The 23,263-nt window shown below is 27.1% G+C and overlaps 2 protein-coding genes across 2 annotated transcripts; one reads left to right on the top strand and one right to left on the bottom strand.

Annotated features, from left to right (window-relative positions):
- Nucleotides 1-4,315: 4,315 nt before the first annotated feature.
- Nucleotides 4,316-8,892, top strand: LOC147814102 (uncharacterized). The gene is made up of 2 exons (XM_087159839.1): nt 4,316-4,820; nt 8,735-8,892. Exons 1-2 carry the CDS (start codon nt 4,423-4,425, stop codon nt 8,814-8,816), a joined length of 480 nt encoding a protein of 159 aa, XP_087015965.1. The 5' UTR covers nt 4,316-4,422; the 3' UTR covers nt 8,817-8,892.
- A 2,000-nt stretch (nt 8,893-10,892) lies between these two features.
- Nucleotides 10,893-22,113, bottom strand: mbf1 (multiprotein bridging factor 1). The gene is made up of 5 exons (XM_016059228.4): nt 21,718-22,113; nt 18,137-18,188; nt 14,359-14,519; nt 12,987-13,080; nt 10,893-11,600 (listed from the first exon to the last, which is right to left on the bottom strand). Exons 1-5 carry the CDS (start codon nt 21,796-21,798, stop codon nt 11,533-11,535), a joined length of 456 nt encoding a protein of 151 aa, XP_015914714.1. The 5' UTR covers nt 21,799-22,113; the 3' UTR covers nt 10,893-11,532.
- Between the last annotated feature and the right edge of the window lie 1,150 nt (nt 22,114-23,263).

Below are 23,263 nucleotides of genomic sequence, written 5' to 3'. Positions count from 1 at the left end.
AGATTTTTCAATATTGGTCCTAGAATGACTTTCAATAATGGACCAATATCCTTTTCTACGTAGGTCCTTTATAGATTTATAATGTTGGGTAAACATTGGAATGTCTAGATTTTTCAATATTGGACCTAGAATGACTTTCAATAATGAACCAATATCCTTTTCTACGTAGGTCCTTTATAGATTTATAATATTGGGTAAACATTGGGATGTCTAGATTTTTCAATATTGGTTCTAGAATGACTTTCAGTAATGGACTAATATCCTTTTCTACGTATGTCCTTTATAGATTTATAATGTTGGGTAAACATTGGGATGTCTAAATTTTTCAATATTGGTCCTAGAATGACTTTCAATAATGGACCAATATCCTTTTCTACGTAGGTCCTTTATAGATTTATAAAGTTGGGTAAACATTAGGATGTCTAGATTTTTCAATATTGGTCCTAGAATGACTTTTAATAAAGGACAAATATCATTTTCTACGTAGGTCCTTTATAGATTTATAATGTTGGGTAAACATTGGGATGTCTAGATTTTTCAATATTGGTCCTAGAATGACTTTCAATGATGGACCAATATCCTTTTCTACGTAGGTCCTTTATAGATTTATAATGTTGGGTAAACATTGGGATGTCTAAATTTTTCAATATTGGTCCTAGAATGACTTTCAATAATGGACCAATATCATTTTCTACGTAGGTCCTTTATAGATTTATAATGTTGGGTAAACATTGGGATGTCTAGATTTTTCAATATTGGTCCTAGAATGACTTTCAATGATGGACCAATATCCTTTTCTACGTAGGTCCTTTATAGATTTATAATGTTGGGTAAACATTAGGATGTCTAGATTTTTCAATATTGGTCCTAGAATGACTTTCAATAATGGACCAATATCATTTTCTACGTAGGTCCTTTATAGATTTATAATGTTGGGTAAACATTGGGATGTCTAGATTTTTCAATATTGGTCCTAGAATGACTTTCAATAATGGACCAATATCCTTTTCTACGTTGGTCTTTATGGATTTATAATGTTGGGTAAACATTGGGATGTCTAGATTTTTCAATATTGGTCCTAGAATGACTTTCAATAATGGACCAATATCATTTTCTACGTAGGTCCTTTATAGATTTATAATGTTGGGTAAACATTGGGATGTCTAAATTTTTCAATATTGGTCCTAGAATGACTTTCAATAATGGACCAATATCCTTTTCTACGTTGGTCTTTATGGATTTATAATGTTGGGTAAACATTGGGATGTCTAGATTTTTCAATATTGGTCCTAGAATGACTTTCAATAATGGACCAATATCATTTTCTACGTTGGTCTTTATGGATTTATAATGTTGGGTAAACATTGGGATGTCTAGATTTTTCAATATTGGTCCTAGATGGAAATGAATCTTGTTCCAATTGAAAGTTATTCTAGGACCAATATTAAAAAATCTAGACATCACAATGTAGGTCCTTCGCTGCATGTTCTTATGGGACCCATATTTAGCCAATTTTGAGAGCAACTGGAGCCAAAGTAAAATTTTTGCTAGGGATGATGTGATGAAGTCCAAAAGATGCTCAGAAACGATATTCTATTTGCAATTTTTAAAGACCATATAAACTTGCTATCAAATCAACTTGACAAAAAATACATAGTAATGAAAATTACAATGTTCCTAAAATAAAACGTGAAACTTTTGAAAAAAATTGCAATCAATTTAGAACTATATTTTTAAGCATTTTGCGATCAGAATCAGATTTGAAATTGCTCCAAAATGACGCTTTAAAAATCTATAATTCAATAAATAAAACAAAAGCATAAAAAAGAGCTCAATCACAATAAGATTTTTTATATTTTATTTTATACTAGCTAATTACCCGTTCTTTGTACGGGGTGAAAAAAGCATCAACTAATCAGTATTGAACACCTCCACAAAGTCATGCAAAAAACTTTCAGACAAATACCGACTATATATTAAAGTTAAAATGATTCCATTGTTTCCCTTTTTTTAACAATTATTATTTTTTGTTACCCATCTCGTTTACTTCACTTCATTGGATTAAGCAAAAACACAGTTTTAACAGTCCATCCTATCAAAATAAAGATTAACCATATTCAGTATTATCTGGTATAATAGTGTTGCTCCAGGCAACTCATAATATTTAAAATTTACCACAGTCAAGCTTATTTCTCCTTTACTTGTCTATCTATTTAATAATTGTATAATAAAAGTGTACAGTGATTATACAACTTTATTCGACACTAAATTTACTCTAAAATACGTTCTACCCATGTAAGAGAATATTTTATACCTATTAAAATTACACCAATTACTATGATGCCAGAAGTGCCCATTACTAAAATTATTCATGATTGGTGACCATAAGAGAATGGCGAATTTTTACAGTATCCCGTAACGAATAAGTACATTTTCTCTATTAAGTTTTCTTTTTTGTTCTTAGGCAATTTTTTTAAATTTCAATTTAGTACTTATTAACAAAATTCAGTTAACATCATTGGCTTCAATAACAGTTGCCGATATTTTAGGCTCTCTTAAACGAAATGGGTAACATTTCTCCTTTAATTTTGCTTTTAATTTCGAAACTTAATTTTTTTTTCAATTAGCGTTCATTTTTAAATTATTAAGTTTTATAGTAACACGTTTTAAAAGCATAACTTTAAACAAATCAAATACGTGGTTTCAGATAACCTTAAAAAATATTAATCTGGAGACGTTGTCTACTTATGCTAACCGTTTTTTAGTTTATAATTTTTTGATAAAAAATTGTTGTCAAAATACTTTTTTTGAAAAATTAAATGGTATAACATTATGTGCTTATGTATACTTCTTGTATATTCTAATGTCTTGTAATATGATTCAGAAAAGTATGGAATAAAAATTCGGTACTTACGTATTAACGCCAACCGCCGCTACAGATTTGGCGGTTTTTCAGTGCCACCAATCTACACTTAAAATTTTTGCGACAAATCATAAAATAAAACACTTTATTTAAAATCAAAGTAGTCAGTCGGATTTCGGTGGAAAATTAGCCGATACAGAGTTTAGCATAGATTCAAAACAATCATATCGCCATATGAACTCTGATAAATAAGATTCCAAAAGAAATAACATTTCCAAAACATACGTTTACCAAGATGAAGTTTCATGTTGTGGGAATTGTTACATTTTCGTTTTTTCGGTAAAATATTTTCCTCCCGAAAAAATTGAATTGCATCTTGTTTTGTTTTTGGCAAATCCCAAAGACGAATTTTCGTAGCACTAAAAATGGCGACAAAAAAGAATTGTTTTTTTGTTTTTGTTTCGTCAGCATTCTTTATTTTACCTTTCTTAGTTTCTAAATAATGTTTTTTATTGAAACTTGAAATTTTTTGATAAAAATTTTTGTCAAAAAACTTTTTTTTACAAAATTAAATTTCATGAAATTATAAGGTTTATGAATACTTTCTGTTCATTTTAATTTTTGAAGTAATATGATTCTTAAAACTATAGAATGTAAAGTTTAAATGGGCCTTTCATGTTATATCATTAAATTTAGTAAAACCATTTCTCGGGCATTAGGTTTTAACTCTTATAAGAATATACATATTTTTTTCTGTTAATGTACAAATATTTTTCCGATGTGTTTTGGATATTCCTTCTCTATCAAAAAGAGATACCATTTTGTTTTCGCTTGCATAAGAAAGAATACCAAATATTTTTCTTTTTTAAATTTAATTAGCCACAATAAAGATGGAACGTTGCAATGCTACGTGCTACTTTAAAGACGTCTCTAGAGTAACTGAATCACTGTCCATATGGAAATCGCAGGTATCCGTCTCATACAACAACGCCCCCTACAGTTCGTTGCGATCGCGAATCTGTAAAATAGTTAAGTCAGAGTAATTGTTTGCTGTCATGAGTTAGATATACAAATTATTACACGATTTTGAACTATTTAGTTTCAGATTGATTGAAAGCGATCAAATAGAAATGAAAGTTTAAAAATGCGGTTTATTTATTTATTTATTTTTTTTTTTTTTTTGCAGGGGGAGGATTTAATAAGTCAAACGAAAACTGAAAAATCAAAGACTTTAAAATCATCATTGTTTGAATCCAGCATTTTCCTTTAAAAAATACTCTGTCGATGCAAAATAATTATTAAATTTATTCTACTGTGCCCTGAATGAATCATGTTCAAAAAATGATAAGTCTCCAACTGAGTAATAAAATGTGTCCTCAAAATGACATAGTTTCTAACTGAGCAAATTTAGAGGCAAGTTCTTTCAATTTCTCTTAACTTTGAATTTAGCAGAAATAGGCAGTTAAAAACGGACTCGTATTCTAGTAAATAAACAAAGTGATGCAATAATAACTTTTTCATTCAATATTTTTGAACATAGCTTATAATTAAAACTAAACATGCTAAAGCGCCTTAGATTATTTCAAAATATTACCAGAATCACTTTAAAGCCAAAGCAGTACCATCATAAAACACATTTGCTAAGTCGACATTTGATATCTTTTCACAATGATTGCACATCTCTCCAATTACCATTTCATGTAAAAACTACAAAACAATTTTATTGTTCAAATTCTGCTTATGAACATTCACCAGATTCATCAGAGAAAACACTCGGCAAAATAACTCCGAAACTGTTCCTTGCCTTTACATGCAAAATATGCAATACTAGAGTCGAAAAACACATTTCAAAAATTGCTTATACTAAGGGTGTAGTGATTGTAAGGTGCGACAAATGTGAAGAAAATCATTTGATTGCTGATAATTTAGGATGGTTTCCGAATTTAAAAGCTATGAAGTAAGATCCTTTAACTAAACTTTTCTTCATTCATATATACCAGTGTCTTCCGTTATTAGCTGCGATCTGAAAAAAAAAGGGATTTTTTCCACATCGCTACCTGTTAGCAAAAATTGCTAATGGTAGCCACATGAAAATACCAGTTTGCTTAACTAGATAAAATTTTAAAAAATTATGGGTTCACTTTTCAAAATCGCTTTTTTTTTTTTTAATTGTTTCTTCTGCTGCTGTTCAGATGTACCAAACACTATTAATTTGGCCTAGACATTGATTCTCTGGGACTTCACTTAATAACATAGGCTCAAAAAAATTTTTTTTTGTTTTGTTTAAAACCTTTTAAAGTATCTGTTGTAATATTTATTTAAAAATGTTTTCCTAATTTTAAGCGATTTTTTTTAAATTTTTTTTTTTTTTGTCATTAGTCAAAATTTCTGGAAATCAACAAATCATGTTGTCACATTTTTACTTAAATAATTTTGTCAATTGTTTATTTTTTAAATAAATTATAATTATTTCATTTAAATTATTGAGAGTTAATTTCACTTTTAAAATACACTTGCCTTATCTTATCAAATATTTTTTTCTTCCAAAATAACTATTTTACTAGATAATAAAAAATAAAGAATATTAATTGTTACTAGGATCACCTTGAAATAAAATTTTCTATCTTAAACACTTTCAACACAAATATGTGATAGTTAGTTTTAAAAAAATCAAATAAAAAGAAAAAGAATCACAAGTAAGTCTATGAAGTCTTACTTGTGATTATATTTTTTCTTCAGAAACCTTTATTCCAACTGTTAATTAATACAAAAATGGAAAAAAAAAGTGTTTTATTGTAAATACCTATCCTGCCTTGCAATTGAAAAATCAACATAAACGACAAAAAATTCAAAATTGAGATTTTTCTGTATTTGGCATGAATAACTACTAGTATGGAAATGTATTTGGCATCTTTGCAAAAAAAAAAAAATTTGTAGCATTTTTCTGAAATTCTATTTTAGCGTTTATAGCATTATCGATAAAAAGAAAATAGTTGTCAAGCGTCTTTTCTCAGAATCAATCATGAAACACATTGTTTCTTGAATTGCACGGCAGTATCACAGTAACGTTATTTTATTGTTGGCGTAGTTCGTGAACTTTTCAGAATCATTTTCAACTTACAAGAAAATAAACAGAAAATTTAACATATTTCAGGGAAGTTTTGATTTTCAAAGTAAACACATTATTCAGCATCTATTATATCATAGTACAATGTAAGTTGTTTTATCAAACAAATTCAAATAGAATTTTCTTAAACCCGAATTATTTCATGCTGACTATCATGCATTACATATTTCTTAGCATTTTAATTTTCTTTGGTTCCTAAATATTTATTTTATCCTTTAATCCTGTTCTCAATAAAAAGCAGTTTTCAAGGAAGATACAGGTACCGTAAACCGGGGCGAGTCTACCCATTTTAGTTTTATTTAATTTTCACTATTTTAAATTGCAAATAATTTAAATTGCATTATCGATAAAAAGAAAATAGTTGTCAAGCGTCTTTTCTCAGAATCAATCATGAAACACATTGTTTCTTGAATTGCACGGCAGTATCACAGTAACATTATTTTATTGTTGGCGTAGTTCGTGAACTTTTCAGAATCATTTTCAACTTACAAGAAAATAAACAGAAAATTTAACATATTTCAGGGAAGTTTTGATTTTCAAAGTAAACACATTATTCAGCATCTATTATATCATAGTACAATGTAAGTTGTTTTATCAAACAAATTCAAATAGAATTTTCTTAAACCCGAATTATTTCATGCTGACTATCATGCATTACATATTTCTTAGCATTTTAATTTTCTTTGGTTCCTAAATATTTATTTTATCCTTTAATCCTGTTCTCAATAAAAAGCAGTTTTCAAGGAAGATACAGGTACCGTAAACCGGGGCGAGTCTACCCATTTTAGTTTTATTTAATTTTCACTATTTTAAATTGCAAATAAAAAAAAATTTACCGACGGAGGACTTAGTTCAGACTCTAAGGAAGATGGCGCTGTAGTAGTTTGATCCGTTTTTATTTATTTGGTGTCTTTTTAACTGACCTGTTCAAACGTCTTTTGAGAGATTTGTATTGAAAATCAGCAAACTTTTAGTTGGTGCTCCGTAAGTATATTATTATTATTACTATTTTCACTTTGGTTAAGTGATAAACTTATCTAAGACTAAGATTACATTAATTTTATATGAAAAAAACCCAAAAAGAATGTAAGTTTTGCTGTTGTAAACAAAAAGCCAGAATTCGCGGGGCGAGTCTACCCATTCGTATTTAGTTTTAATAAAGCATAATAATATAATTTAGAACTTTGTTTATATTAAAATTAAGTCATTTTAAATGAATTTGAGTATATTATTTTAATTCTGCATTGATAAATTTGTCATTAATAAGAAAATTTATAGGTTAAATATAAATGTAAATATAAAATATGTTTATTTTACCTATTTCTTCAATTTTTATATTACAAAATTAACTTTTTTTATTTAATGCAAGTTAAATAAATTATTATTTAAAAATTATTATTACCTCCCAAAAGAATGGGAAAAGGATTTTTCATGATTCCCAATGTTTGAATTTCGATTTTGTTAATAATCTTTAATTATTATTATTTATTAATTATTTAATTGTAAATTTATATTAATTTTAATTTATTTTTATCAACAATAATCAGAAAAAAATGTTATTTTATAATGTTAATGATTATAAAAACAAAACTGTGATCAAAATGTGATAATCGATCAAATACTCAATTTGTGTTATTTTATGAATAAAAAAAAATGGAATATATAATAAAGTTACGAATTTTACTTCATAAATATCCTATATAGTAACTAAAATAACAATTTAATAGTAAAATTTGATTATTTACAATGTTAACATTCATTTTAGTAGAATGGGTAGACTCGCCCCATACGAGAGATTTGTCAGCAGTTCTATAAAAATATACAGTAGCAGCGTAATTGTTAATATTTTTTAAAATCGATTTCACAGCTTTAAAGAGGGATAAATAGCGATTCCGAAACACCTATTAAAAGCCTTTTTACTTTAATATTTACAAACGTTTGACCACTTGAAAGTTGACAAACTGAAAAAATGGGTAGACTCGCCCCAGTTTACGGTAAGTGAAAATCAAATTCTAAATATAGAATCTTCTATTTGTAACTGCTAGCATATTAATAATAAGTCTGTGGAAGGCTTACCATGAAAGTCATGTTCGCCAATAATTTTGAATTATGAGTATCCTTTATTATTCTTTCATCTGTGACTTGCCCTTTTAAAACCATCTCATTATAAAATTGAACACATCTTTTTAAGAATTTTCCATTTTTGAAAAGGAATTAACATATCTATTCAGGACTAGTCTAAAATAAACTTTGTCGCAATATTTCTATAAACTACAATAATTACTATGGACTTTATTTAAGTAACAAATTTCCCTCGTTGAGTTTTTTGTAAAACCAAAAGAAACAACATTCCAAGATGCATTATTCATCATCAACAACAAACAGCTCACTAATTCTGATGAAACTTAAAAATTTGGTGATCTTTGAAGTTAAACCTTTGTGATCATTGGTAATTTTTTTAAAATTCTATTTAAATTATTTATTATTTGAAATTACTAAATGAATCTGCTTCTTACAGGAGAAATTATTAAATAAACATGATTCCGTTATATTTTTTTGCTAGTTTTCAATTTAAAGAAATTCATAATTTTTATAAATTTTTTTAACAAGAATATTTTTAGTTCATATTGTTGAATCCTCATCAATTTATTAACATTTTAAAAAAATTTTTTTAAAATTATTATTTACCTTTTATTTTGCCTGTAAGAATTTTTTGTTTATCATAGATGTTCTTTACCTTTTAGGAATATTGAAGATATCATGGCTTCCAAGGGTGAAACAGTTAAGAAAACACTACAAGATAACGAAGAAACTTCAAAAATATAAATAGATTTTTCTCTTCTTTTTTCCAATTATAATCTGGGATTTATAAAACTTGTAAAATAAAATATTTTTTAGTTTATTGTGTACTATTTTAATTAAATATATATATATATATATATATATATATATATATATATATATATATATATATATGTCAGTTTTGGTTACCTGTGATCTTTTGAATCAAATTGAAAAAGCAATAATGTAAATTGAATGAAAGGCTTAAACCAAAATTTTATAACATTCATTTATTAAGTATTTGTAAGAACCTAAAAATTTGTCAATAACATGACTAGTTAATGTAATTAAATACATAGTTATTCTATTGTTTGATAAAAGAGTAATTTTTTTTAAAAGGGAAAACATAATGTAAAATGAACTTTTTTTTGACTTTTAAAAAACTTAGTTTTTCCTTCAAATGTCCATTTTTGCCATTTCTCAGAATTATCAACTGTATGAAAAAGTATATAACGAAGTTTTTTTCTCTTCATTTGAATATGGATATAGTATTGTATATCATATCATGTATATTCATTTGCCAGTCAATATTCATAGCATTGCTTGTTTATCAATGTCAAATTGATTCACAATTTTTATTTATCTTGTAAGGCACAAGGTTCTGTGCAATAAAAAGATCTACTCTGTAGTAAAGACCAGGTTTTGTTTGATTGTAATTACTTTATTTTAAATTTTTGTTAATTAAATCAAGGTTAAAAAAAGAAATTTCAAAAACAAGTTAAAGCTTTAATTTCAAATATATCAGTGTTTTCACTACCGCGCGAGAATCTCACATATCTTTTTCTTTTCTCGCATTAAAAAATTATTACCGCGAGAAATTCGCGCATTCTATAAATCAATTTCAAAATTCACCAATTTCTCGCATTTTGGAAAAAGCTTCGAATTACGCCATTTAGAATAAAATCCGTTTCACTTTTCTTCCTGGATCTTTCATTATTTTCAACATCTGCCTCGTTATTTAGCTTCCCTAATTACCAGTACTGTTCAAAACCTTTTCGAACAACAGAACACAACCACGGAACCCCTTTCAGAACACATTTCTCTGCAACCACGTGTTTACCATAGGTAAGGTTTCTTCATGTAAGACGTTCAAATTTTTTATGTGCTAATGTAAGATGGACAAATACCTTGTAAAGGCAAAATCTTCTATGATGATGCACCAAAATATTCAATGCTTTAAAAAATAGAAGACGGTAAAAATGTATTACTACAATTAAAGAAATGATTTTTTTTCAAGAGTTTTGTGTTTTTTTAGTTTTTAGAAATCTCACCCTGTTTTTGAGAAAGGGTGAGAAATTCTCACCCATTTTTTTTTCTATGATGAAAACACTGTATATATATATTATTTACTATATTCAGAGTTAGTATATATCAACATATATGTTTTAACGTATATATAACATTTGCTATCAATTTATAATCCCTCTTCTCTACAATTTAAAAGTATAGTGATCATGGTTTTAAATTGCAGTTTAATAAAATATAGCTTGCATACTGAAGTTAATAACTGTCGGGCACAATATCTTTAAATCTTGCATTGTTATGATTAGAAAGGATCAATTTTGAAAAAGAGTCTTACACTGCTAAGTTATATATATTTTTAATTTATAGTTGTTAAATTATTATCCTTAAATTTTCTTATTATGAAAATATTATTCTCAATGTTGTACTTGCAATGTGCAAGATGGTCAGATGAGCTTGTATGTGAGTGTCCAGTAGTACTCTAAAAGTTCATAATGAACATTTACACATAAAGAACTTTAACTAGCCTTAATGTGCCTTACAAGTCTGTCTTGATCTTCAGCCAAATCCATTTTTCAAATAAAGCTACTTGGCAAAATTCTTCAATTTTAAATCTCTAATTAATAAAATTATTCTTCACAAATTTATAATTCTAGCTTAAATAATAAAATAATTGAATCCATTTGTTAATTTTCAATTATTTTCTTTAAACAAAATTAAATATTAAGTATATAAAAGTTTGATTTGCACCAGTTTAAGTGTACCAATTAATTAGTTTAAGTTGTATTATGTTACATTAAAAATAAATAAAAACTAAGATTTCAGTAAATAAAACTTTATTTGCAAAAAAACATTTGTACGACATAGCCCTAATAACATGTATTCTTTCAGATGTCATGTGACAACTTTATTGTCCAGAACTTGATAGCTCTTATAAATATTACATAAACTTTCAATATAATATATAATATCCTGATATATTAAAATAACAGAACTGTTAACATAAAGTGCACACTATCATTCACATTGAAATACCACCACAAAAATCAAATAATTTGCTACTTTAATTAGGGTCAAGAATAATTATTTTACATTTCAATTCATTTTCCTCAAATATTTTAACCATAAAGGTCACTAAAAGGAACACTTATTTATTTTTACATTAAATCTTTAATGTAAAACTAGAGCAAGTCGACAGAAACAAAATCAGACGTGTGAAACAATATGTGAACAGGATTGAATTAAAGTATTATTTATAGACAGATTTATTTATTTCGGCTATACAGCTAAATACTAATACTAATTCTGTAGTTGTATAGAATTTTATAACACAATACTTTGCCACCAAACATATAAATGTATTTCTGCAATAAGTTTTAAAAAACAGTGTAGTTCATGATTATTGAAAAACAAAATCACATGTAGAAATATACAAGTATCAAAACTGCTTCATGATTCATTACTTTTTCTTTGGAGCAGGTTTTCCATCCATTGATTGACCTCTTTCTTTACCTCTCAACTTTAATCCTATTAGAAATTAAAATAAAAGAATACAATTTTCAAAATAATACTTGGCAATTAAATTCAAAATAAAAATTACAGCGGTTTAGAAAAGAATGATATAATAAGAAATAATGATCTCTTATAAGTATAAAATTTTTTGCTTCATTAATCACATGCTACTAATGATAATAGTTAAATTCTAAATTAAAATAAAACCAATTTTAAATCTTGTAAAATTGTTAAGAAAATCTTAAAAAATTAAGAATTTAGTTAGCACTAACAAGAAAAATATTGTATATATTGAAATAATAAGTCTGTATGTCACTGTTTCAAGTACATATAAAGCAATAGGTATAAAAAAATTTCTACCTTGTTTTTGATAAGTAAAAATATATTTTAAAAAACAAAGACTTTATTTTAAAATACAGATTAGCCAGGTATTTCATAAAGTATGGTAATGAATGCAAATCTAGTCAAAATTGAAAAATCTCAGTCATCTAAAAAAAAATTACTTTGCCCCTGGCCTCAAAATTTTTAATATAAAATTTTGAATTCTACAAATTATGAAGCTATTTCACTGATCCCTGAATCTATTTTGTGGAGATTACTAAACAAAGAACATATAAGATGAAGATAAAAATAAGGTTAGTGAAAATAAACACATGAAAATTTTTTAAATACAGAACACCAAGGCTGTAATAATTTTTTTTTGACACAATTAAAATCAAGCATGCTTTTAATCACTACATTTATTAATAATTATGCAAAATTAAATTAAAAATATAATTGTCTGTTTGCGATTTCATAAAAGCAAAACACGGCTATGCTACTTTAGAGGGCAGTTATATATTACAAAAGATAACTCCCCTCTAAAAATTGGTCCCATTTTCAAGAAATTATGTAAATTATGTAGACATCTCAAGAAAGTATGTAGACAGGCGATGATAAAAATTCAATGTTTTAAACCTCATTTAGATTTCAAACAAGAAAAAAGTCAAATGAGTTTTAAAAAATATGCATGGAAAATACTCCCAAGAAAGGGTTGAAAGAAATATTTTAAAATAAATTATCTCTGCTAGTTTTGATGTACTTTTAGACAAATAAAAATTTACCACAAAAAAAGGGACTGTGAATAGTAATAAAATAAAATACTAATATTTATGGTTTCCAACATATTACAGAAAATGTTTCACAAGACATAACTTTTACTCAATTGATTTGTAAAAATAAAACTTTTGGCTTGTTGCTTTTACATAAATAAAGTTAGTTCATTTGATAGAATATTAGCATAATAAAAATTTTATTATAAACAAACATATCACTAACACATAATTATTATTTATAGCAAGGAATAAATTTTTAAAGTAAAAAGAAATTTAAAAAATGCATAGCAGTTGATTAGATACATACCAATGACTCTTTCTATTTTGGTCAGAATCATTTGATTAGGCACAGCACGCCCTGCTTCATAGTCATTTATAACTTGAGGTTTCTCATTGATTCTCTAAAAATCAAATACAAAGGCTTATTCACTAGATAACACTTAATAAATAGTGTCAGCAGTTTATAATTATGATAATGTCATCCAAAACATTAGTTAAGTAATAATTTATATTTTTTTGCTTAACTTGTTGAAATGATTTTTTTAAAAATTTAAATAATTAATTTTTTTTTAAATGAAAATAAAGTAATACAGATTATCCCTATATGAATTAAACAACTAAAGCACATTAGTAACATTTAAATAATGTTAAGATAATTGAGATTAAATAATTGTCAAACAATAAGATGATGTAAACTTTTTATTTATTGCATTTCATGCAATTGCACAAAAATGTTGTTTCATCAAATTCTAAATTAAAAAGTGCTTTTTAACTTCCTTAAAAAAATAAATAAATAAAACGGTTTCTACAATTAAAATTTTACACACAAAATTCAACAGAATTTAAACTAATTGTCCCTGCTGAACATAGTACAAAATTAAGCCAATATAAAAGATGGAATTCAGATAAATTCATATAAAACATTGAAAACTGAACTATATGGTGTGAAGAATTTACAATATTTACGTAGGTAACAGAGTTAGCATTAGTTTTCATATCAAAATATAATCTATAAACTTTGCTACATAGAATTATGATGCATATCTTGTTTATGCAGGATCAACAATTTAAATCATATAATTGAAGCATAAAAAATTATTAAAATAAAAAAGTAATGATTAAGAAAGTCTGTCTTCTTTTAGAGAGTGAAGAATACAGAGGGGAAAAGAATATAAATTTTCTGCATTAGTAATTTTGATCATTTTGACATCACACAAATTTCAAATTGGAGCAATCACTTTTCAGCATGTTTGTTTTACCTTCAGACTTTTTGTATAGAACTTACTGTGGAATCTAACTTGGACTAGTTTAAGACTATTATTAACAGATTGAATGACTTGAAATAATTTTGAACATATTTTATTGTAATGAAATACTCCAAGTCTTTACATAACTATCTTTATAGCACCAGATAGCACTCTTTCAAAATGTAACACATTCCAATGTAGCAGATTCATTAATGCTACAATAAATTCAATAGTTAGCTAAATGATGCATAGATAGAATAACGATTTCTTGCTGTTTTATTAAACACGCATAGAATAATGTGATAGATAATTTTCAAACTCATACCGAATAGTTTTAATCGAGAATTTTATTAGGCCAGAAACTTAGTGTAATGAAAATTCTGGAATATTAGTTAATTTAAAAACAAAAAGTGAAATAAAATGAAATCTTACAGTAGCAAGTTCCTTTTGAGTCAATCCCTTATTTTGCCTTCCTTGTTGTATTAATCGTCCCACTTCTAATCCAACTGTATCATGATGGAGCTGTTCAGTTTCTTTGTCAAGTTTTGAAGTATTCAAAGTTGTTTGCGAATGTTTGTTGGTAGCAGCATTGTCTAAAAATTTTGTAAAATTACATTACTAATTTTATAGAGACATATATTTATTTTTTTAATTATCAAAAATAATTCAGTTATGCATTCACAAAAGAGACATGACAATCAATAATAACCATAATAATAAAAAAATACTGAGCAACTTTATGAAATAGTATTTAATAACATACACTGAAGTTGTATAATATTAACAATAACTAAGCAAAATAATATGCAATGCAATATGTGAAATCAGTTTCGTGACGGTTCTTCTCTTAACAGAATCAAAAAAGTGTGTTAAGAACACTTTAGATATAATTTTACTTTATTATATATTTTTTAAAAACATTTTTGTTCATACATAAGTAATATAAACCCTTTTAACATAATTTTTAAAAATATGAACTTGTCAATTTAAAAATTAATAATTCTATTATTAAGATCATGAGCAGCAAGTTTCTGCCAAGGTAGAAAAAAATCACCCCAAAAGAAATTCAATCAAATATTAAATAAATTTTTTTAAACAGTTTATTTTTGTAATCTAGTTAACAAAAAAATAATAATAATAAATAAATATAGACCATTTAATAAATTATTTTTGCATAAATAAAAATAAATATAAAATTCTATTTGCCACTTTTTAATTGTCATTTCATGTGTATTTTCAATGCTTCCTGTTAATTTGAAGTTTTTATTTTATCTTAAATAACTTTAAAAAATATAATTCCATTATTGCTGACAAAAGAAGAATTTCAAAATAAAAATATGTCTTACTCCATGTCCTTTTTATGTAACATCAGTCACATTTTATACTCTTATTCTAGATATTTATATTTTTAATCTAAAATATCTAAATTGTATCTAATTTTTATTTTAAAATATCAATAATTTTCATCCCTTTTTTTATATGAACAATAATTTTAGGATACTGAAAAACTTTCCATCTATTTTTAAAAAAAATAATATTAAGATTAAATATTCATCAATGAGAAAAGAATGTTAAAAATAAGGAAAGCTATCAAAATGTAACAGCAGTGACTATGGAATTCGCCATTTTTCTAACCTGTTGGTTTAATCAGATATTTATTTGAATTTCTTATTCTACTTCAGATTATCTTATTTATAAAACATGTTAATATATGTTAGCACCTTGCGTAGTAAATTAATAATAGATGGCGCTGTTAAAATGCATACACATTTTTACTTCTATTTTTTTTAAAAATACAGTTAATAAATACATTGTGAAGTATGGTGCCTATGTTTTTTTTGTGTGTGTGTCATGCTTTGCTTGTGTGTACAACAGGGTTTAAGCTGAGTCTAAAAATTCATTAGCAAAAAAGCTAAAATCTGAAAAAAAGTTTTAGCAAAATGCTAAAATGCCATTAGGCTTATAAAATTACTTTATATCAAACAAGTACTGTAAGTTATCTGACAAAGAATAGCTTAATGTACAAGAATATCAAAAAGAATACCTATAACAAAAAAAAAACACATTTATTATTTATCAAAACATTTTGGTTTATAATTAACAATCTTCCTTTCTTTCATGTTTGCCCATTTTACAAATTCTTGAAAGTTAAATGCACTTTTGGGGCCCTCAATATTAATCATTAACAAATTGTTTACATGGTTGATTAACAACCTGTTTCGAATATTAGTTTTAATCAAATTAAGGCAGCTAAAGCCCCTTTCACAGTCAACAGTGTGCATTGGTATTGTTGCACAATACTCTATAACACGTTTCACGATTGATCACGTTTTTTTCGTGAACGCTAGCGTCATGGTTCTTCTTGCGAAAGATATTTAGATTTTTTCTCCTTCTTGTTTGATCAAGTTTTTTTCATGGATGTTAGCGTCATGGTTTTTCGCGGAAGCTTTTTTTTTTAATGGAATTTAGTAAAATCCTTTAGCAAAAATGCGAAAATGCTTTGTTGAATTTTAGCATTTTTGAGGGGTCTTTTCGCATTTTGCGAAAAAAGCTACCGTAGCGGAAACCCTGGTGTACAATAGTTTGGTCCGACATGACCTCAGAGGTGTTTAGTCAGTGACTATGGATTGTGTTTTGTGAATGATCTGCTAGAGGTCAAAGATGTGTCTTTTTTTAAATAAAAAAAAATTGTGATTTCACATGTGTTGCAAAAGGAGTTATAAATTATGGTTTATTAATTAGATTGTGATAAGGTAGTCAGTCGTGTTAGATTTAACAGAATATCGGCTTTAAATGTATTAGATTAGACACTGATTTATTTTCTAATGCTTTTTCTAACGAATTGAAAAATAAATTAAACGATTCTGACTTAGCCGACACTGAAATTGTTAAAGCTTAAACACTTTTGATTAAACTTTCCAAACTATCAGAATCTGTTTCTCCATTCACTGCAGTCTGAAATGCATTAGCTAGGTTACCACTAATTTTCGCCAACTCAAACTGTTTCTCTAATTGAGCTAACTTTAATCTTTCTAACTCTTATTTCCTGTTCCGATTCTCTTATAGCTTTTTCTAAGTTTTCTTTTTTTTTTCCTTCTAAAACATATCTAATTATATCACGCACAAACTCAATATTATTTTTAACTACATCACTAGTTTCAATTAAGAGCTTTAAATCCACTTTTTTAGGATTGTCCGGAAATATTAAACCTAATTCCTGCACAATCGTAATCAACTCATCTTTTTTAAAGTTCAATTTAAGTGCAATTTTAATATTAGCTACAACACTTTCAATATAATGCTATCAATTAAACTCCACACCCAAATCCAAAGCAATTGCTAAACAAAATCACTTAACAATGTAACTATTTGGATAACAAAACAAGTTACAAACAACAAAACAAGTTATAAATGGTAATCAAATATTTAGCTTTCTTGCGAGAAGCAAATCATGCATACTTATTAGGTACTCCGGATTAAAAAATTTAAAGTATTTATGAAGAAAAAAACTAGGGTTTTTGATTAAAAAAATAAATTAAAAAAAAAAAATAAGTAAGCTGGGATTTTTCCTTTGAAAAAAATCCTTTTTCTCAAATCATTTTTGTTACAAAACTGTTACACATTGAACCTATTATACTCATTTATTTAAATCAAGTTTTTTAGAAATAGTTTCCAATATGGTTTCGAGCTCAAAATTTTTTCTGTCACTTCCTTCAGTTTTATCGATTTTGAAGGTCAACATAATTTTTGTTATTTAGGTTCCTTAGAATGGCCCCCATCCAAAAAAAAAACAGGATCTCTTCCATGTGCAGTATACCCCTTGTCCTCACTTTCTCACCATATTTTTCCTTTTATAATACTTCACAATCTTCATGGGGTATCATTTTAAGCAAAAGAAAGAATATATTAAAGAAAGAATGATACTTTTGCTTTCTTACTAGTCTTTGCAACCATCCCCCCACATACCCACCCCAGTCTCTCTAAAATACTCTACCCTGGATGCATGGTCTCATTCTAGGCGATAAAAGAACGCCTTTTTGTAAGACTGAAAAATTGTTTCTAGCAGTTATTGCAATACTGAAAATTATGAACTTTTAAAAACTTTAAATAAAAATTAATTACTAAGGGCCCTTATTGTCCAAAATAAAAATAACAGAAGAGATGGATACTAACTCGGATTAAAATAATTTTTTTTATAAAATCTACTCACACTTTTTAGTAGTTTCTATAGCTAAACCTTGTCTTTGAGCAGCATTGATTGCCTGAAGATTAAAAAAACATACTAAGTACACAATATAATAAACATGTCATTAACAAATACAAAGGAGAGATTTCTGTATTGGTACCTATTTTGAAAAATTTACTAAGTTTTGGTAATAACTATGCAGTGACACACAAGAAATTAAAATAAGCATGACAAAATTAAGAAAGGCAAGACTTACACCTAATTTCCGAAAAGCTACCATGAAGAATATTTGGAAAAAAAATAATTACCAGTTCATGAACTGGGCAGTTTCCTTAGGTAATTTCAGTTATGCAAACAGGTATCGATACAGGAATGTCCGCAAGATAAACTTATACAATATTAAAATATAGAAAGGAAAATCTTTATTAAAAAGTGTCGTGTTTTATAAATAAATAAGCATTTTTTATTAAATAGTTAATTATAATAGTAAAATCAGAATAAAATGATCAGCAGTCTTAGAATATTTAAAGTTCAAAGAACTTTATAATTATAATAAAAAAGCAAAACAGTTTCATAATCCAAAAACTTATAAACAGAGAAAACAAGAAGAGAATTTGAAGATTTTAAAAAGCAAAATAATATAGAATAATTCTTCATTTAAAATTAAAAATCTGAAATCACATATATTTACATTCAATTGATTTATCTATTGTGCTTTTTAAATTCAACTTAAAAGTAGAAAATTTGACATTTGCATTTATTTTCAAATGTGCATTTATTTATTTAATTTTTATAATAGTAAAACACAGTTTTAATATTTAACTGCCACTACATTCTTTGCACTAATTAGATTTTAAACTGAATTATGATTAACAAATATGAGTTTAGTTATAACAGTTTCCAACTTGGAGACAAAACTACTATGGATTTTCCACAGTTAAGTCATTTTTCAGTGGTAGTGAACTTAAGCTATTTCTAGAGAGCTTAAGCTTTGAAACTATTTTTTAAAAAATTCATTAGAACTTAAACATTTGTCTACATGATTTCATATATATGTTTAAAAAAATATGTTTAATGGTAGATAAAATTCTTTTAAATCTAATTGATTAATGTATAAAAACATTACCTTTGCTAATACTAGTAAAAAAAAATTCTGAAACTACCGAATATTCACAGTAGTTTCGGAATCTCTGGTTATATACTAAACTTCATACATATTTGATCTGGTTATATATAAACTTCATACATTACCTTTGCTAATACTAGTAAAAAAAAATTCTGAAACTACCGAATATTCACAGTAGTTTCGGAATCTCTGGTTATATACTAAACTTCATACATATTTGTGACGCCCGGTGGCTGAGCTGTAGCGCTACGCGCTGCCGTGCCACAGGTCCCTGGTTCGATCCTCGGGCCGGGTAGGATTGACTCAGCCTTTCATCCTTTCAGTGGGTCGATAAATGAATACCAAGCATGCTTGGGAACTAAACACTGGGTGTTCCGCGTTCGGTTGACCACCTGACCGGAATATCTGCTTCTGCACCCCAGAGCCCAAGGTCAAGAAAACTGAGATGGGCACAGTAGGCCTTGGCCCTCTATGGGCTGTCGCGCCGCTGAGTTTAGAGTTTCATACATATTTGTAGGCCAAATTTCATAATGTAACTGTGATGCTTCAAAATTAGGTAAAAGTACAGTCAAATAATAGTTTAACTCTCTAAATCATTGAATCCCTGGGTAAAATTGTACAAAAATTTCTCTACTGCAGACTTCACTGCTATTGAATAATGTGGAAGGAAACTGGTTTTTTGAAGCAGGAAAAGTTTGCAGCTAAAAGTACGGAAAAAGCCATAACTAACGTTTAAAGGATTAAGCAATCAACAGTCCAAATAAAGTTACTTCAATTAAAAATTTCAGGTGCTTTTGCTCATATTTGTTAATATTAAAGCTTTTTCGACATTCTCACACCCTCATTTACCTAGAAATTAATTAATTTTCTAAAAATTCTATTGATAAGAGTTTTATATTGTTGATGAACTAATGAGATAGTTAAAATATATTGCCACTTTAATTTCATTTATGGAAATAACCATCAGAAGAAAACAATACTTACGTTCTCATTCAATCATCGCGAGAGAATGACATAATCTATAAAGTTAATTTATTGTATAAAAATGTTTAATAAGCATTCTAGTTTCCTCTTATGGGATAGTTTAAGAATATACATTGTTATTTTAATTTATCTAAATACATAAACTTCAAAAGCAAACAATGTTTATTTTCTCATTCCCTCACTGGGGTAAAATTACTTTACTGGTGGATTGGTACTCACAAGGGTCTGTCTAGGTTTTTCGGAGAGGTACCTATTATTTGAAAATTTAGACATAATTTGTGAAAATTAAAAATATTAAAAAATCAACCCAAAAATACGGATTTATCGTTTCTTACGATAGAAAAATAAAATTTTAAGAAAAAGTGTTTTGTGAAGCTACCGTTTTTTCCTAAAGTTGAATTTGTGGAGGTACCGCTAAACGGTAGTAAATTTGGCCTGGACAGACCCCTGACTCATGTTGTTAAAGACTGACAGATACTTAAATGCATACCCTTACTATGTTATAATCTCTTCACTTAAATTTTGATAATTTTTTTTTCTCACTAATTGAAAAAAACTTATTTAAATTATATTAATTTAATTACGAATTATTACGAATGAAACAGTTGTTAGCAGGTTAATGTATCAAAAAATTTTAATTGAACACAAAAACTATTTGTTCTTCAATGTTGTGTTTATTCAATAAAAACATAAATTTAGTAAACATAATCAATAAAAATATAAATTTCATTTGAAACAAAACATAATCAATTAAAACATCAATTTCATTCAAAATAAGATATAATCAATAAAAACATAAATTTGAATAAAAATAAATTTAGGTCTTCTAAAACCAAAAATAGCAGAACATTATTATCATAAGCAATGCATTTCTGCTTCCTTAATATTTATATTCTTGAAAAGCTTTTAGGGCTCCTTGAAGCCAAATAAAATTGGATTCTAGAGGGAATGCCACATAGCCCGGTGCTACACAAAGGCAAACACTGTATGTCTTTAGACATTCTTCAAAATAGAAATAATTGATGAATTTTGATTTTAAGAGAACTAAATGGTATTGTAGCATAGTGATACAGGATAATCATTTAAACTTGATTTTAAACTATTCTACTTCTTACATAACATTAAACACAACATCAATTTACTTACACATTAATAGAAGAAGTTTAATTACTCTGTGTAAACTCCATGTAAAATATTAATGGAAAAACCTAATTGTTAGAACTACCTTTTACGCAAAATATTTGCATCATATTTGATGCTGCATTTAACACTGATTTAGATAAAATTCAAAAACATCGCAGTATAAGGCGTAAAATTAGTTTTAGAATGCAATCGTGCAAAGTGAATGGCATACATAGTTAATATAAAAAATACATAATTAGTTAGGATAAGAATATGCAAATTGCATTAATTTGATGTTTTTAGTGTTTACAATATGCAACATAAAATAAACATGTTTCGTCATTCAAGTGCACAATGTTGACAGCAAACAAACCTGTTGAGATCGAAGTTGACTGGCTTTGGGTGCCTTTTTGCGCAAATATGTCACAGTATCCCAGTCAGTTTCATCACCCATGTCGTTGGATATCTATTTATCTCGTAAAATAATACACAAATTTACTACCTTCTGAAAATAAGCATACACTTTTAAGAATTTTGTTATGATGATTGGAAATTCGGAGAGTTACGGTTATGATTAAATCAAGTTCAGATTTGATCTCACTAAGTTAAAAACAAGAGTCAGAATTCTAAACATAGACAATAAATGTAAACTAATAATTAGCTATCTTTCAATAAATAGTATTTAAAAAATCAATTGAAATTATTGATGGTTAAATTTTTTTTTTAAATATTTATCTTCAAGATATATGGCGGATAGAAATAGACAGCTGGTAGCCATGAATGTATTTTTCAGATACCCTTTTCTTTTCTAATGCTCATAGAGGAATCTAATGCCTGAAAATAAAAAGGTTCAAAAGAATTTTTTTAAAAATAAAACAAACTAAAAAGAGAAGAAAATAATTAATAATGTGGTTTGGCATTTTCTTGAGTAAAATAGTGAATATCGTGCAAACATCATAACTTTTTAATTAATTATGTCGGTGTATGTATAGTTCGCAAAATAAAAAGCGGATCACCCTGAATAACTTTTGCTCTAACGTTCGAATGTTCACAATCTTAATCTTCTCATGCTAAATTATTCAAAAAGGCGCCCTCAAACATGCTAATTAATTAGAACTGACAATATTAAGTTACGAAATCAGACACAAAAACGTACTTTCTCTGAATAAATATACATCTCTATCGATAAATATACATCTCTACTGATTTGGATTTCTGAATCCGCAATAAAGGAAATATGGTCCCCCTCTATATTATGTCAGCAGAGCAGGAAAAAATTTGGACCCCTTAATATTAATTTAATTTTTTACTTATTTAGCCTTTTGTCAAGAACTTTTTAAACAGATTGAAAACATTTTGCACATAACTACAAAATTCATTTACCCAAAGATAATTCCATGCAAAATATAACTTTTAGTAGATATTTATTATTTTCTGTACTTAACAGTAGTCAAAAAATTTATAAATTGCAAGGTAAAAAAGTTTTTATAATGTTATATGCGAAATCGGTCAAATAGATTCTGAGAAATCGATTTTTAAAATTACGACATGTTTAAATTTTAATTTCTCTAGAACAGTGTTTCCCAAAGTGTAGTACGCGTACCCCCAGGGGAACGGAAACAGTTTGGCGGGGGTACGCGTTCGTATGCGAAATATCTTACAGCAAACGATAATTTCACAAAATTTTATTTAAAAACAAAGCTAGCCATGAAAATTTACGATCACCTATTTTTCTATTGGGGTTTTTTTCCCCAGAGTTAACAGTAAATAATTAGTGGTGTCAACAGCCAGTTGTGATTTAACACTTTTGTGCATATTTTTTTTTAGTAAGAAATACATTCAGTTTTTTATTAGTGACACGCAGCGTTACGAAAAATTTCGAAAGGGTATACAAAGTCATACGTTTGAGAAACACTGCT

Source organism: Parasteatoda tepidariorum, chromosome 3, assembly GCF_982258835.1.
Source record: "Parasteatoda tepidariorum strain Cologne lab strain chromosome 3, Ptep-v5.0, whole genome shotgun sequence".
NCBI classification, from domain to species: Eukaryota; Metazoa; Arthropoda; class Arachnida; order Araneae; family Theridiidae; genus Parasteatoda; species Parasteatoda tepidariorum.
The sequence above is the reverse complement of the archived record's forward strand: the minus strand, read 5'-3'. Positions and strand labels throughout refer to the sequence as shown.